Source organism: Heterodontus francisci, unplaced genomic scaffold (assembly GCF_036365525.1).
Source record: "Heterodontus francisci isolate sHetFra1 unplaced genomic scaffold, sHetFra1.hap1 HAP1_SCAFFOLD_742, whole genome shotgun sequence".
Taxonomy (NCBI): Eukaryota; Metazoa; Chordata; class Chondrichthyes; order Heterodontiformes; family Heterodontidae; genus Heterodontus; species Heterodontus francisci.
In genome coordinates this window covers 247,193-259,813 of record NW_027140866.1, presented here as the reverse complement: position 1 = coordinate 259,813, position 12,621 = coordinate 247,193, and the positions used below count along the sequence as shown (strand labels likewise).

General features: G+C 44.9%; 1 protein-coding gene across 1 annotated transcript in view; it reads left to right on the top strand.

The window, feature by feature from the left end:
- Window positions 1–10,481, top strand: part of cltrn (collectrin, amino acid transport regulator) — a 64,728-nt gene extending 54,247 nt beyond the window's left edge. Inside the window, exon 6 of the mRNA XM_068026177.1 lies at window positions 10,213–10,481. Within this exon, the coding sequence (XP_067882278.1) occupies window positions 10,213–10,366 (154 nt within the window). The 3' untranslated portion in view covers window positions 10,367–10,481. The remainder of the gene's footprint in view (window positions 1–10,212) is intronic.
- Window positions 10,482–12,621: the final 2,140 nt, after the last annotated feature.

Genomic DNA, 12,621 nt, shown 5'->3' with positions numbered 1-12,621 from the left:
GTGCTGGGAATGGAGTGTTGAGCATGCTGCCCTGTGCCTTCTGCCCTCTGCCCTCTTGCCCGATGCTCTGATAGCTGCTGTGCTGGGAATGGAGCTTTGGGCAAGCTGCCCTGTGCCTTCTGCCCTCTGCCCTCTTGCCCAATGCTCTGATAGCTGCTGTGCTGGGAATGGAGCTTTGGGCAAGCTGCCCTGTGCCCTCTGCCCTCTTGCCCAATGCTCTGATAGTTGCTGTGCTGGGAATGGAGCTTTGCAGAATTTACCCTTCAGTATCAAGTTTAAAATGTTGAACATTATTGGCACAAATCACCCAAAAACAAGACTGAACTCTTCCGAGCCTGGTGAGCGATTTCTGTGGTTATCTGCCGCAGACCTGTGTACAATGGGAGCTGCAATGCTTTGCTCAAAAACCTTACCTTTCATAATGAAAAGGGAGTTACTGCAACAGAGGTACAGGGGCAAAGGGCCAACTGGCAGGTTTTGTGAGGTGTTTGCTCTGAAATCCCATCACTGTGGTGTTATATTGTGATGGCTTCCCTGTTTGTGTTGATATTATTCATCAACCATAATAAAGTAATAAATTAATTGTGGCAGCCATAATCTTTAGCCTCATGTCAGCATTATATTGCCAATGATATTGCGCTTTTCTCTATTTTTAAATCTGTGTTGTAAGCATTGTTTCCACAGTGATATTGATCCTGTACAGAATGTTCTAGTCCAGACTAATGGGATGTAATTCTCTGCTGATTGTAAGGTTCCTGAGTTTGACTGACCTTTGCCCTACAGTACAAAATTGCCTCTACTTTAGCAACAAGTAGAAATTTAATTGAGGGGTGGATCTTGGCTTTATGCAATTGTGTAAAAAGGACAACAACTTACATTTATATAGTGTCGTTAAGGTAATAAAATAGCCCAAGGCAATTCACAGGAGAGTTATAAAGAAAAATTAGACAACCAGCCACATATAGCATACAAGGCTACGGGCCAAGTGCAGGAATCTGGGATTAGAATGGGGTGCTGTATGGCCGGCACAGACATGATGGGCCGAAGGGCCTGTTTCTGTGCTGTATAACTCTATGACTCTATAAGGAGTTACTAAAAGCTTGGTCAAAGAGGTAGATTTTAAGGAGCAGCTTAAAGGCAGAAAGAGAGGTGGAGAGGTGTGAGGAGGTTTTTCGGGAACTGAAGGCATGGCCACCATATTAAAATCAAGGATGAGAATTTTAAAATCAAGGCATGGCTTGACTGGGAGCCAGTGTAGGTCAGTGAGCTCAGGGGTGATGGGTGAACGGGACTTGATGTGAGTTAAGACAAGGGCAGCAGAATGTTTGATGACCTCAAGCTTACTGAGGGTAGAATGTGGGAGACCAACCTGGAATGCGTTGGAATAGTCAAGTCTAGAGGTAACAAAGCATGAATGAGGGTTTCAGCAGTGGATGAACTGAAGCAGGGAGAAAGTTGGGTGATGTTTTGGAGGTGAGAATAGGCAGTCTTAGTGATATAGGGCAGATATGTGATGTGATGTGAGTCAACAGCCCACTTTTACATCTCTTCCTTATTCTTATTTCCATTGAAGGCAGTAAAAGTCAAGTTGAAAGGAGTTGTGAATGGAGCTGTCTTTGCACCATCAGCTCTTTTACACTATTACACAAAGTTAAGATTACCCAGACCGTTCATGGCATGACTGGAATAGGAAATGGAAAGTTACCCGTTGTTGTGGTGAGGGATGGTCTTTTTGTTTAGGGACAGAGTAAATTTGCTCTCGTCAGATGGTACTTGATTTTAATGTCAACACAAAGGAGTGGAAATCGGAAGTGTGCCATTCTCCAACATTAACATCCTCCATCACAGGGAGTGCAAAATTCAGGAAAACAGTGACATGCTAAATGTTTGGCAGATGATGTGAAATAAGTGTAAGAACTGAGTAGAACAAACAGTGTAAAAGGCCATTTAGTTCAATCTTTCATTGGCTTTTTTGACTATCTACATCTGCTCTATCGTGGATTCTACACAACCCATTTAAAAAATGCAGAGAGGAAAAGAAAAGGGTTCCCCCTATGTACTCCCTGACCCTTAACTGGAATCGAGTAAAGCTTCATCTGCACTATCCAACCCTGGTCCTCTGTCTCCCATAAAGGATGCCTTGATCTCTTTTCCCCAGCAGTGGGGGAACCCTTCTATTCAGTCAAATCATTGATCATAGTCATGGAGAGTTACAACACTGAAACAGGCCCTTCGGCCCACCGAGTCTATGCCAACCATCAACCATCATGCTAGTCCTTACCGAGCCAGTATTTGTGTGATGTGGTGCAAATGCTAAGCCTGTGATTTTTATTGTGGTTGTACTTCTATGTTTATAGATCATTAAAAATTGGCATGACAATGGAATGTGGATATCAGCTTTTATAGGACATATACCCAATGGGTCAAAAGTCCAAAAGCAAATCTCTGCATCAAATGCACTGTGAAGTTCGAGGAACTAAAAGCATGAGAGAACTGTTTGCATGAACTCCTTTTTTACTCATTTAACAAAGGATTAATCTATTTATTTGAAATGGGAGTAATGGCTTCTGTTAAATAACACTACATGTTGGCTACTGGTATTGTTGTGATTTCAACTGTTAATGATAGAATCATTCAATAAAACAGCACAAAAAGAGGTCATTTGACCCCTCTTAGGTAGAGCTATCTAGTCCCCTTCTCCTTTTCCATTGCCCTGTAAATGTTTTCCCTTCAAATATTTATCCAATTCCCTCTTGAAAGTTCCTGTTGAGTCGGCTTCCGGCACCCTTTCAGGGAGTACATTCCAGGTCATCCTAACTCGCCGTGTAAAAAAAGTTCCTCAACTTGGGAGAATTTTATGCCGTCCGCCACAGTGGATTTGGTGGCATGTAGAGTGATATAATTCGGCGGGAGGTGTTTTCTCAGACTCGGAATTAAGTCATCGGTGGGTATGCGGTGTTCCGGGCTTTCCCCCAGCGTGTTAGCCGATAGCAGCTTTGCATTAATTTAAATAACATGAATACTCATTACCATAGTTTCAATTTAGTCCGACTTGCCAGATTAACTGAATGGTGAGTGATATTCCCATGCTACCCAGTTCATGAATGTTTCAATATGGCGTGCAACAGTCGGATTTGTGCAGTTGAGTCTCAGCACTGTGCTCTTCTCTCTTTCACTCAGCTGCTAAACTAATGCCAGCATTGGAAGGGATGTTTGCCTCCAGGTTCGGCACCAGCAAGGATGAATCATCTCAGAGGATGGCAGTAACGGCATGGGCAGAGGCTACATGGAGGAGCAGGGGAGGGTAGTCGGGGAGGACAGGGTGGGGTCTCGGGTGCATAGAGGAACAGGGCAGGGAGGACGGCACAGCTCAGGGTGTGTAGTGGCTGATTTTGATGATGAAGCTGGCTGTGTGTGGTTGCACGGGGTGGTGGATTGATATGTTTCTGTTGGAAAACTGGTGGTCATGTGAGGCTTAAAAGGGGGGAGGATCACTGTCGTCGGAGTCCTGTGTCTCCACATCAGGGTACTGGCTGGCAGAAGGTACAGTCACAGTCACAGGGGGCAATTGTATATGGTGGGGGGGAAGGTCGAGATTTAGGGTTGGGTATTCGAGGTGATCATAGGGAGGGGATTAGGAATCTGTAACTATATCAAGGTGGATTCTTGCAGGTTCAAGGGTGAGAGTCCGCAGTTTGATGGTGACGGGAGGAGGAACTGGGGGGAGGGATGGCATGTATCAATTGATGAGGAGCTGGTCCACGGTAATGGGGGGAGGTTCAATGGTAACAGGGGAAAGGGTGAAGGTTAAGTTGAATGGGTCAAGAGTGATGGGTGCAGGCTGGAAGGTGGCAGGAGGATGATGGGCAAACCTGCCTGGTATCGCAGACGCAACATTTTCTGGAAGAAGAATGCAAACCACGTGTCCAATCAAGGAATACAAGTCGATTGGGAGGAGACAAATGAAGGATCTCCTGCTGCATGCAAATGTAAAGCACATAACAACGATCTGCTCATGACTTTCATGGTTCTGCTGAATGGCAGAAGAAGGACAGTTTTACAACACTTCTAATCTCAACAATTGAAAAGCTGCAAAGACATGAGTCTCATACACACAATTTGTTCTCTAACACATGAACAATTGCAGAGGGAGAGACTGAGGAGGGATCTTAGTGATCAACGGATGATGCCTCAACAGGGAGCAGAAGGCAGCACAAGAGGGTGAGGCTGCTCAGAATGAAGCCATCCAGGAAAGGCATTATCAAAGACAGGCACTGGCGTGTCATTGCATCCTCAGGATAAGGACACATTACCTTCAGATGTCCAAGAGGCAATGCTAGAGAAGCATGAGGGTGTGACTTGATGTGTAGGATCCTGCAGCATTACCAGCAGCAGCTTGTTTTCCTTGGCAACCCCATGCTACTTACCCTCAAGGTTACTGTTGCACTCAATTTCTTTGCTACCATGGATCAATGGGTGACATATGTGACATCTCGCAGTCTATGATCCACAGATGCCTCAAACAGATAACCAATGCCCTTTTTCAACTTGCCAATGATTTCATCTACTTACCTGTCGATGAGGACAGCCTGGCAAGGGGTGATCGACTGTACACATGTGGCCATTCGAGCTCCCTGAGACCAGACTGCCATCTTGGTTAATCGCAAAGGCTTCCATTCCTTAAATGTACAACTGGTTTGTGACCACAGGAGAAGCATTATGCATGTTTGCACACATTTCCCTGGGAGCTGTCATGACTCCTACATTGTGAGGAACTCCCAGCTGCCAGCAGTTCTCGAGGTACCAGCCAAAGTGGATGGATGGATCCTGGGTGACAAGGGTTACCTACCCATTTTGTACACGGTTGATGACACCAGTATGTCATCCACAAAGCACTGCTGAAGAGAGGTACAATGCTGCTCACACATCCACCAGAGCCATCATTGAACACATCATTAGCATGCTGAAAATACGATTCCATTGCTGACCTGTTTGGAGGGGCTCTTCGGTGCATGCCACAGAGGTGTCACAAATAATCATTGTCTGCTGTGTCTTGCACAACCTCGCAATTAGACGTGACAGCATTCTGCAGGTGAAGGAACAGGAGGATCAGCAGTCCTCCTCAGATGAGGATGACTATGATGATGGATATCGTCATCAATATGAAGGCAGGAGAGACATGCAAGGAACATCAGGGAGAACCTCATTTCAGCCAACAATAAGTCACATCATCAAGGAACGTTGGGAGAGAAACATTCCCCACAGAAATTCCCTTTTGCATGAGGTCTCATTCATCTCTGCAATCTTAACGAAGCGTTGCTGCAGTTTCATGTGATTGGCATTTGAAACCATCCATGGGCTACGATGAATGTGACTCCACACCACTGCAAGCAGTGTTAAGTTATGATCATAGAAAACAAAAGTAAGGCATGACAGTATTGGAAATAGTTATTAATCATCAATAGGAAAGCAGTCATCATTGAAGATTGAAGAATAAAATTCCAATGAGATATGGACATTGGACATTTCCTGAGATGCTTTACAAACATCGTTGCGTTCCTACCATAAGCCTCTAAAAAGCTTCTTTGTATCCAAGCAAAACATTACCAACAGTGGATCAAATTTTGCAAGAAATAAAAATGTTTTTATACATCTTCACATTCATTAACAGTTCTATATCACCTGTGCCAAGTTCATGCTCAAAACTATTTCAATTTTCTTTTTCTCCCACTATGTTCCAGGTGGTACCCTGACATTAGCAGCTGAGGTGGAGGCAGTCTGCCCAGTGTGCTGCCCCGTTGCTGTGGATGACTGTGCTGGGCATCCTCTGGAGGAACGGGTCCTTGGTGGCTCCATCCTACTGGGTGTCTGCAGCAATAGTGATTGAGTATCCCCCGTGTGCTCGCCTGCTAGAGGTAAGGGGGCCAATGTCGGTGGGGGAGGACGAGACGCCGCTTACCCTGGGTGTGTCCTGAGAGGAAGGGGCAGCTGGCACTCACTCCTCCTTCATCTGTGTGCACTATGGCACCTGCCTGTTGCCCTGAGAGGAAGGAGCACCTGGAGGGAGGTCCAGGTCCTCATCCCCCTCTCGCTTAGACTCTGCTGCATGGAGTCCACGGCAAAAGTGATGGACTGCAGGTCAGATCGGATTATGGCTCGAGTGGTCAACCAGACTCACCACGGAGCTCACCAAACTCTCGACTGAGGAAGCCTGGGACATGGCAGACTTCGTGACCTGCATGGACTCCTCCATGACACACGCAAAGCCATGCATGACCTCAGGCATCTCCAATGTATTTTCCCCATGGTTTTGCTGCACATCTAGCAGACTTCTCATAGCAAGTAACAGAGGATCATCATGAACGTGGGGCTGAGCAGAGGCCTGGTCCCCAGCATTCCTCCAATTGTCAGGGGACCTGGCTGGCACATGCTCCCTCAGCTGCTGGGATGTGTCTGTGTCGTGACCACCAGCTTGTACCCAGATTCTAATCTTAAACCACCAGCAGACTATTGAAACATCCAATCACATAAACAATCTGCACTGGTGGAGGCGGAAGAAGAGGCAGGTGAGGGTGCACCCTCTGGGACATTGCCACCTTCCTCCCCAGAGAAGGATTCTTTACCTCGCTGCGTTCTGTGACTCGAGTTCGGGCACCTGCAGTGGAGACACAAACAGAGGCACTTTAAACATGTGCTTCACATGAGTTCACACAATTTCCTTCAGTTTCCACATATGGCTGCAAGAGCAGAGATAACACTTCATCCTTACACCTTGTGACTCCTGCCTCACCATCTCCGCTCGCCCTGCCTCTCTGCTCTCTCGGAATCTCCGAAACCTCCTCCTCAGCCATGGTCAGGGGCCCCTCCTCCTGTCTTAGCACGCTTGCACTGGTTGTGGTTTCGTTTCTCCTGCAACAGACAGTGCAAAATTAATGACATGACAAATGATGCATCACAACTATTGCATAAACAGATCAGCATCACTCATTCTGCACTGGCTTTCGCACGAAACATCCAATCACATAAACAATGGCAATCTTCATCATTTAGTAAATGGCACCAAGGCTGCTCATGCATTTGACTGCATTCGTTGCATACCCTCTGCCTTAAAGACACCTCACCATGGAAGAAATCAATGGAGCAGTCTCGCCAGGACCACTTACCCTCACTGTTCTGAACAAGTCATTGATTCGTTTGCGGCACTGCACCCATGTTCTAAGAGTTACCCCATGGTTCGAGACCTCCTCCACTACCTCCATCCAGGACGCCTTGGTCTTCGGACTCCATCTGCAGGGAAGAGGACTTCCCGCCTTTTCCTGACGGCCTGGAGGAGAACCTGCAGGGAGGCATCACTGAACCGTGGGGGCGACACACTGCCGGCTGGCTGCCATGTCATTCACTTTGGCTGTAGGGAAAATAAATGAGATGAAGTTGGTGATGTTTCACAAAATAAGGGAGGCAAAAACATTTTGATTTAAGTGAAAGCTCCAACTAAAGTTATTCTGAAGATATTTGCATGAAAGGAAGGCTACTGCTCCTTGAGGCTGCAAGCACAGAATGTTATATACCTGTAGCGATCAGGGTGCTTGGGGCAGTGACGGCGGGTTCCACCAATGAGCAGCCACCCCTGCCGCATGATCCCACGTGTTCCCTGTGCCCGTCACCACATGGCTAATTTAAATACAAAATCATGTGGGAAATGGGATTTGCAGAGGGAGCAGAAGTTATGACAATTTACGGTCCTGCCATCGGGAACGCCACGGCACTCATAAGATTCCATCGGCTCAGTTATTTTGCCAATCACCGTAAATCTGTGTCGTCTGGATACCAACCCTTCTGCCATTGGAAACAGTTTCTCATTATTTATTCTCTCAAAACCCTTCAAGATTCTGAACACCTCTATGAAATCTCCCCTTAATCTTCTCTTAATCTTCTCTGCTCTAAGGAGAACAACCCCAGCTTTTCCAGTCTCTCCACGTAACTGAAGTCCCTCATATGTCTTTCTTATTCTTCTAGTGAATCTCTTCTGTACCCTCTCATCGGCCTTGACATCCTTCTTAAAATATGGTGCCCAGAACTGAACAGAATACTGCAGCTAAGGCCTAACCAATGTTTTATAAAGGTTTAGGGTAATCTCTTTGCTTTTGAACTCTATGCCTCTAGTAATAAAACCAAATGTTTTATATGCTATTAATAACAGGCTTTTCAGCTTCTGAGATTTGTGTACATGCAGTCCCAGGTCTCTCTGTTTCTGCACCCAATTTGAAATTCTTCATTGTTTATTACATTTCTGAGTTTCAGGCCATCTGCAAACTTTGAAATTATGCTCTGTACACCCAAGTCCAGGTCGTTAATATATATCAAAAAGAGCAGTCCTCCTACCCCTGGGGACTGCGTACTTTGCTCCGGTCTGAAAAACAGCCATTCATCTTTACCCTCTGATTTCTGCCCCTTAACCAATTTCATATCCTCGCTGCCACTGACCCTTTAATCCCATGGACTACAATTTTGTGAACAAATCTATTATGTGGTAATCTGTCAACTGACGTTTGAAAGTCCAGACACACAACATCAGCCACATTACCCTCATCGATCCTTTTCATTACTTCATCAAAGAACTCAGTCAAGCTAGTCAAACTCAATTTCCCTTCAACAAATCCATACTAACTTTCATGTATTTGTTTTTATAATTTTCCCCACTGCTGACATTAGACTGGCTGGGTTTATCTCTCTCCCCCTTTTTAGACTGGCTGTAAAATTTACAATTGTCCAGTTCTCTGACACCACCCCCATATCTAAGGAGGATCAGAAGATTGTTTTATCTTGATTTGTTCTTGGGATGTAGGCATCACTGGCTAGGCCAGCATTTATTGTCCATCCCTAATTGCCCTTGAGAAGCTGGTGGTGAGCTGCCTTCTTGAACCACTGCAGTCCATGTGGTGTAGGTACACCAACAGCGCTGTTAGGAAGGGAGTTCCTGGATTTTGACCCAGTGACAGTGAAGGAACGGTGATATAGTTCCAAGTCAGGATGGTGTGTGGCTTTGAGGGGAACTTGCAGGTGGTGGTGTTCCCATGTATCCGCTGCCTTTGTCCTTCTAGGTGGTAGAGTTCGCAAGTTTGGAAGGTGCTGTTGAAGGAGCCTTGGTGAGTTGCTGCAGTGCATCTTGTATATGGTACACACTGCTGCCACTGTGTGTCGGTGGTGGAGGGAGTGAATGTTTAAGCTGGTGGATGGGGTGCCAATCAAGTGGGTTACTTTGTCTTGGCTGGTGTCGAGCTTCTTAAGTGTTATTGGAGCCGCACTCTTCCAGGCAAGTGGAGAGTATTCCATCACACTCCTGACTTGTGCCTTGTAGATGGTGGACAGGCTTTGGGGAGTCGGGAGGTGAGTTACTCGCCGCAGGATTCCTAGCCTCTGATCTGCTCTTGTAGCCACAATATTTATGTGGCTGGTCCAGTTCAGTTTCTGGTCAATGGTAACACCCAGGATGCTGATAGTGGGGGATTCAGCGATGGTAATGCCCTTGAATGTCAAGGGGATGGTTAGATTTTCTTTTGTTGAAGATGGTCATTGCCTGGCACTTGTGTGGCACAAATGTTACTTGCCAATGTCTCTGGAATTTCTACCCTTATTTCCCTCAGTGACCTCACATACACCCTGTCCGGACTGGGTGAGTTAAGTACTTTGAGAACTGCCAACCTTTTAAATTCCTCGTCATCTATTTTTGTCCTATCCAGTATCACTACTACCTCCTCCTTTTCTGCTACATTGGCAGATTCCTCTTCCCTCTTGAAGACAGATGCAAATTACTCATTTAAAACCTCAACCATACCTTCTGCATCTACAGGAAGATTTTTTGGTCTCTCATCGGCCCTACCCTTCATTTGACTACCCTTTTACTAATGTCTTATCTTTAATAATAGTTGTGTCTTCATTCTGTGTGAAAAACATCCTCTGCAATTATTTCCTGCATCAGATCCCAATTAAATTCCACTGTGCTAATGAAATCATAAGAGGAACAATGTAAAAGTAGCTTGCAAACATTTATTTGCCTGTGTTTGGTGGGCGACCCTATATTAGGAATAAAAGTTTTAACATAAGGGTCAACATCATAACAATGAATAAAATTGAACCCAGATTGGAGAGGGGTTGAATCCAATGGTTATACAGTACCATCGTTATTCTACTGACATGTTTCATCTGTTGTAGGAAAGCACGAGCTTCAGAAGAGCAAGATAAAGAAACTGAAGACAAAAGTCTGAAAGAAATTGAAAATGGGATCTACTGTAATACTCAGGATGGGAGTGAAGGCCAGAAAAATGAAGCGTTCTATCTGGATGACGACAAATTAACAAAGCTATAAAACCATCTCTTACTTACTGTCTGCTTAAAACATCACTGTTGCCTATCGCTGCCTTATATTTTAACAGAGGCAATAGCTCTGTTCTTAAGAGTTATTAATAAATACTAACCCATGAGTCGTTTCAATTTTTATTTTTCCTTTTCAGAATTTTCATGCTACTTTGATTTGTGCTAAATTGACAACTGTGGGGTGATGAAAAATCAAGGGGCTGTACTGCAGCAAATCTGGAGTCACTACAATGGATCTGAAGATATCATCCCTATATCCGCCTTTCTCCACGATCCGATGAAGATTTATTACATAAGGATTACTGGGGAGCTCCTGCTACAGGTGGTGAGGAGCAGGGGGCTGAGGATCTTATTAATCAACACCATAAGATCATAAGGAAGCACAGAATTAGAAAGTAGCATTCAAATTAGGAAACACTTTCACCTCTGCAAGACTGCTTGTGTCTATTTCACATATACATCAAACCGGGTTTCACTGTGGGACCAAATAAAATGGAATTTTATCGAAAATAAAATGTAACATAATTACTCATAAACCATAAACAAAAATTTGCCTTCTCCTTTAAATAATATACAATATATTTAACTGTTTTGCAATCTTCTGACAAGTCCAATTGTACCTTTATTAATTATTCTGAAGGAGCTGACAGAAGTAATCAAAATGGGCTTCGTGGGTTAACAACACATCCCCACTCCTTGCACTCCCACTCAATGCACCCCACCCACCTGCAACCTTCTGCATGCTCCCGCTCCCATACACAGACCACCCCCTTCCTGCATTTCCACAGCACCCATCCTCCACATCCACTCCCCCTCCCGCACCTATTGAGTGCACCACCCCTCCCGCACCCACTACCCCACTCAGCACCTGGCATAGGATCAGCTGGTGCCTGTCCCTTTGTAACTTCCCCACAACCGGCGTTAAACTGACAGGTCACGACAGCAAAATACTGCAGATGCTGGAAATCTGAAATAAAACCAGAAAGTGCTGGAAATACTCAGCAGGTCTGGCAGCATCAGTGGAGAGAGAAACTGAGTTAACGTTTCAGATTTGTGACCTTTCATCTGGTCTATAGTTTCTTGGTTTTTCTCTCTCCCTCCTGTTTTAAATAATGGAGTGACATTGGCAGTTTCTCAATCCAAAGGCTTACAAACCTTGGGAAAGTTATGATTTGCACATCTGCAATGTCTTTCAATTTCCTGGTATGTAAGCCATCAGGTCCTGGGCATTTCTTATTTCATCATTACATTACTTTACTTGTATTAAATCCAGGATGTTCCTCCCCTTGATTTATGTTTAAGTTCCCGTGATCTGCTGATACATATGAACATATGAATTAGGAGCAGAAGTAGGCCACTCGGCCCCTCGAGCTTGCTCCACCATTTAATAAGATCATGGCTGATCTCTTCGTGTCTCGAATTCCACACTCCCATCTATCCCCGATAACCTTTGATTCCCTTGACTACAAGAATCTATCTACCTCCGCCTTAAACTTATTCAATGACCCCGCCTCCACCACCTTCTGAGGCAGAGAATTCCAAAGTCTCACAACCCTCTGAGAAGAAATTTCTCCTCATCTCTGTCCTAAAAGGGTGACCCCTAATTTTAAAACAGTGCCCCCTGGTTCTGGACTCCCCCACAAAAGGAAACATCCTTTCCACATTCACCTTGTCAAGACAATTCAGGATCTTATATACTTCAATCAAGTCTCCCCTCACTCTTCTCAACTACAGTGAAAACAAGCCCAGTCTGTCCAACCTTTCCTCATAAGACAACCCGCTCATTCCAGGTATCAATCTAGTAAACCTCCTCTGAACTGCCTCCAACACATTCACATCCTTCCTTAAATAAGGAGAGCAAAACTGCACACAGTATTCGAGATGTGGTCTCACCAATGCCCTGGATAACTGAAGCATAACATCCTTACTTTTATTTTCAATTCCTCTCGTAATAAACAATAGCATTCCATTACCCTCCTTTATTACCTGCTGTACCTGCATACTAACTTTCTGTGACTCATGTACTAGAACACCTAGATCCCTCTGTACCTCAGAATTCTGCAGTCGTTCTCCGTTTAAGTAATACTCTGCTTTTTTATTCTTCCTGCCAAAGTAAACAACTTCACGTTTTGATATTTTGCCCACTTCCTCTGCTTTGGAAACAAATAGAAAGGCTTAGAAATTTAAGCTGTAATCAGCTGCCAATATGATTGGCAGGAAGTGCATGTTCATTATGTGCCAGAAGTG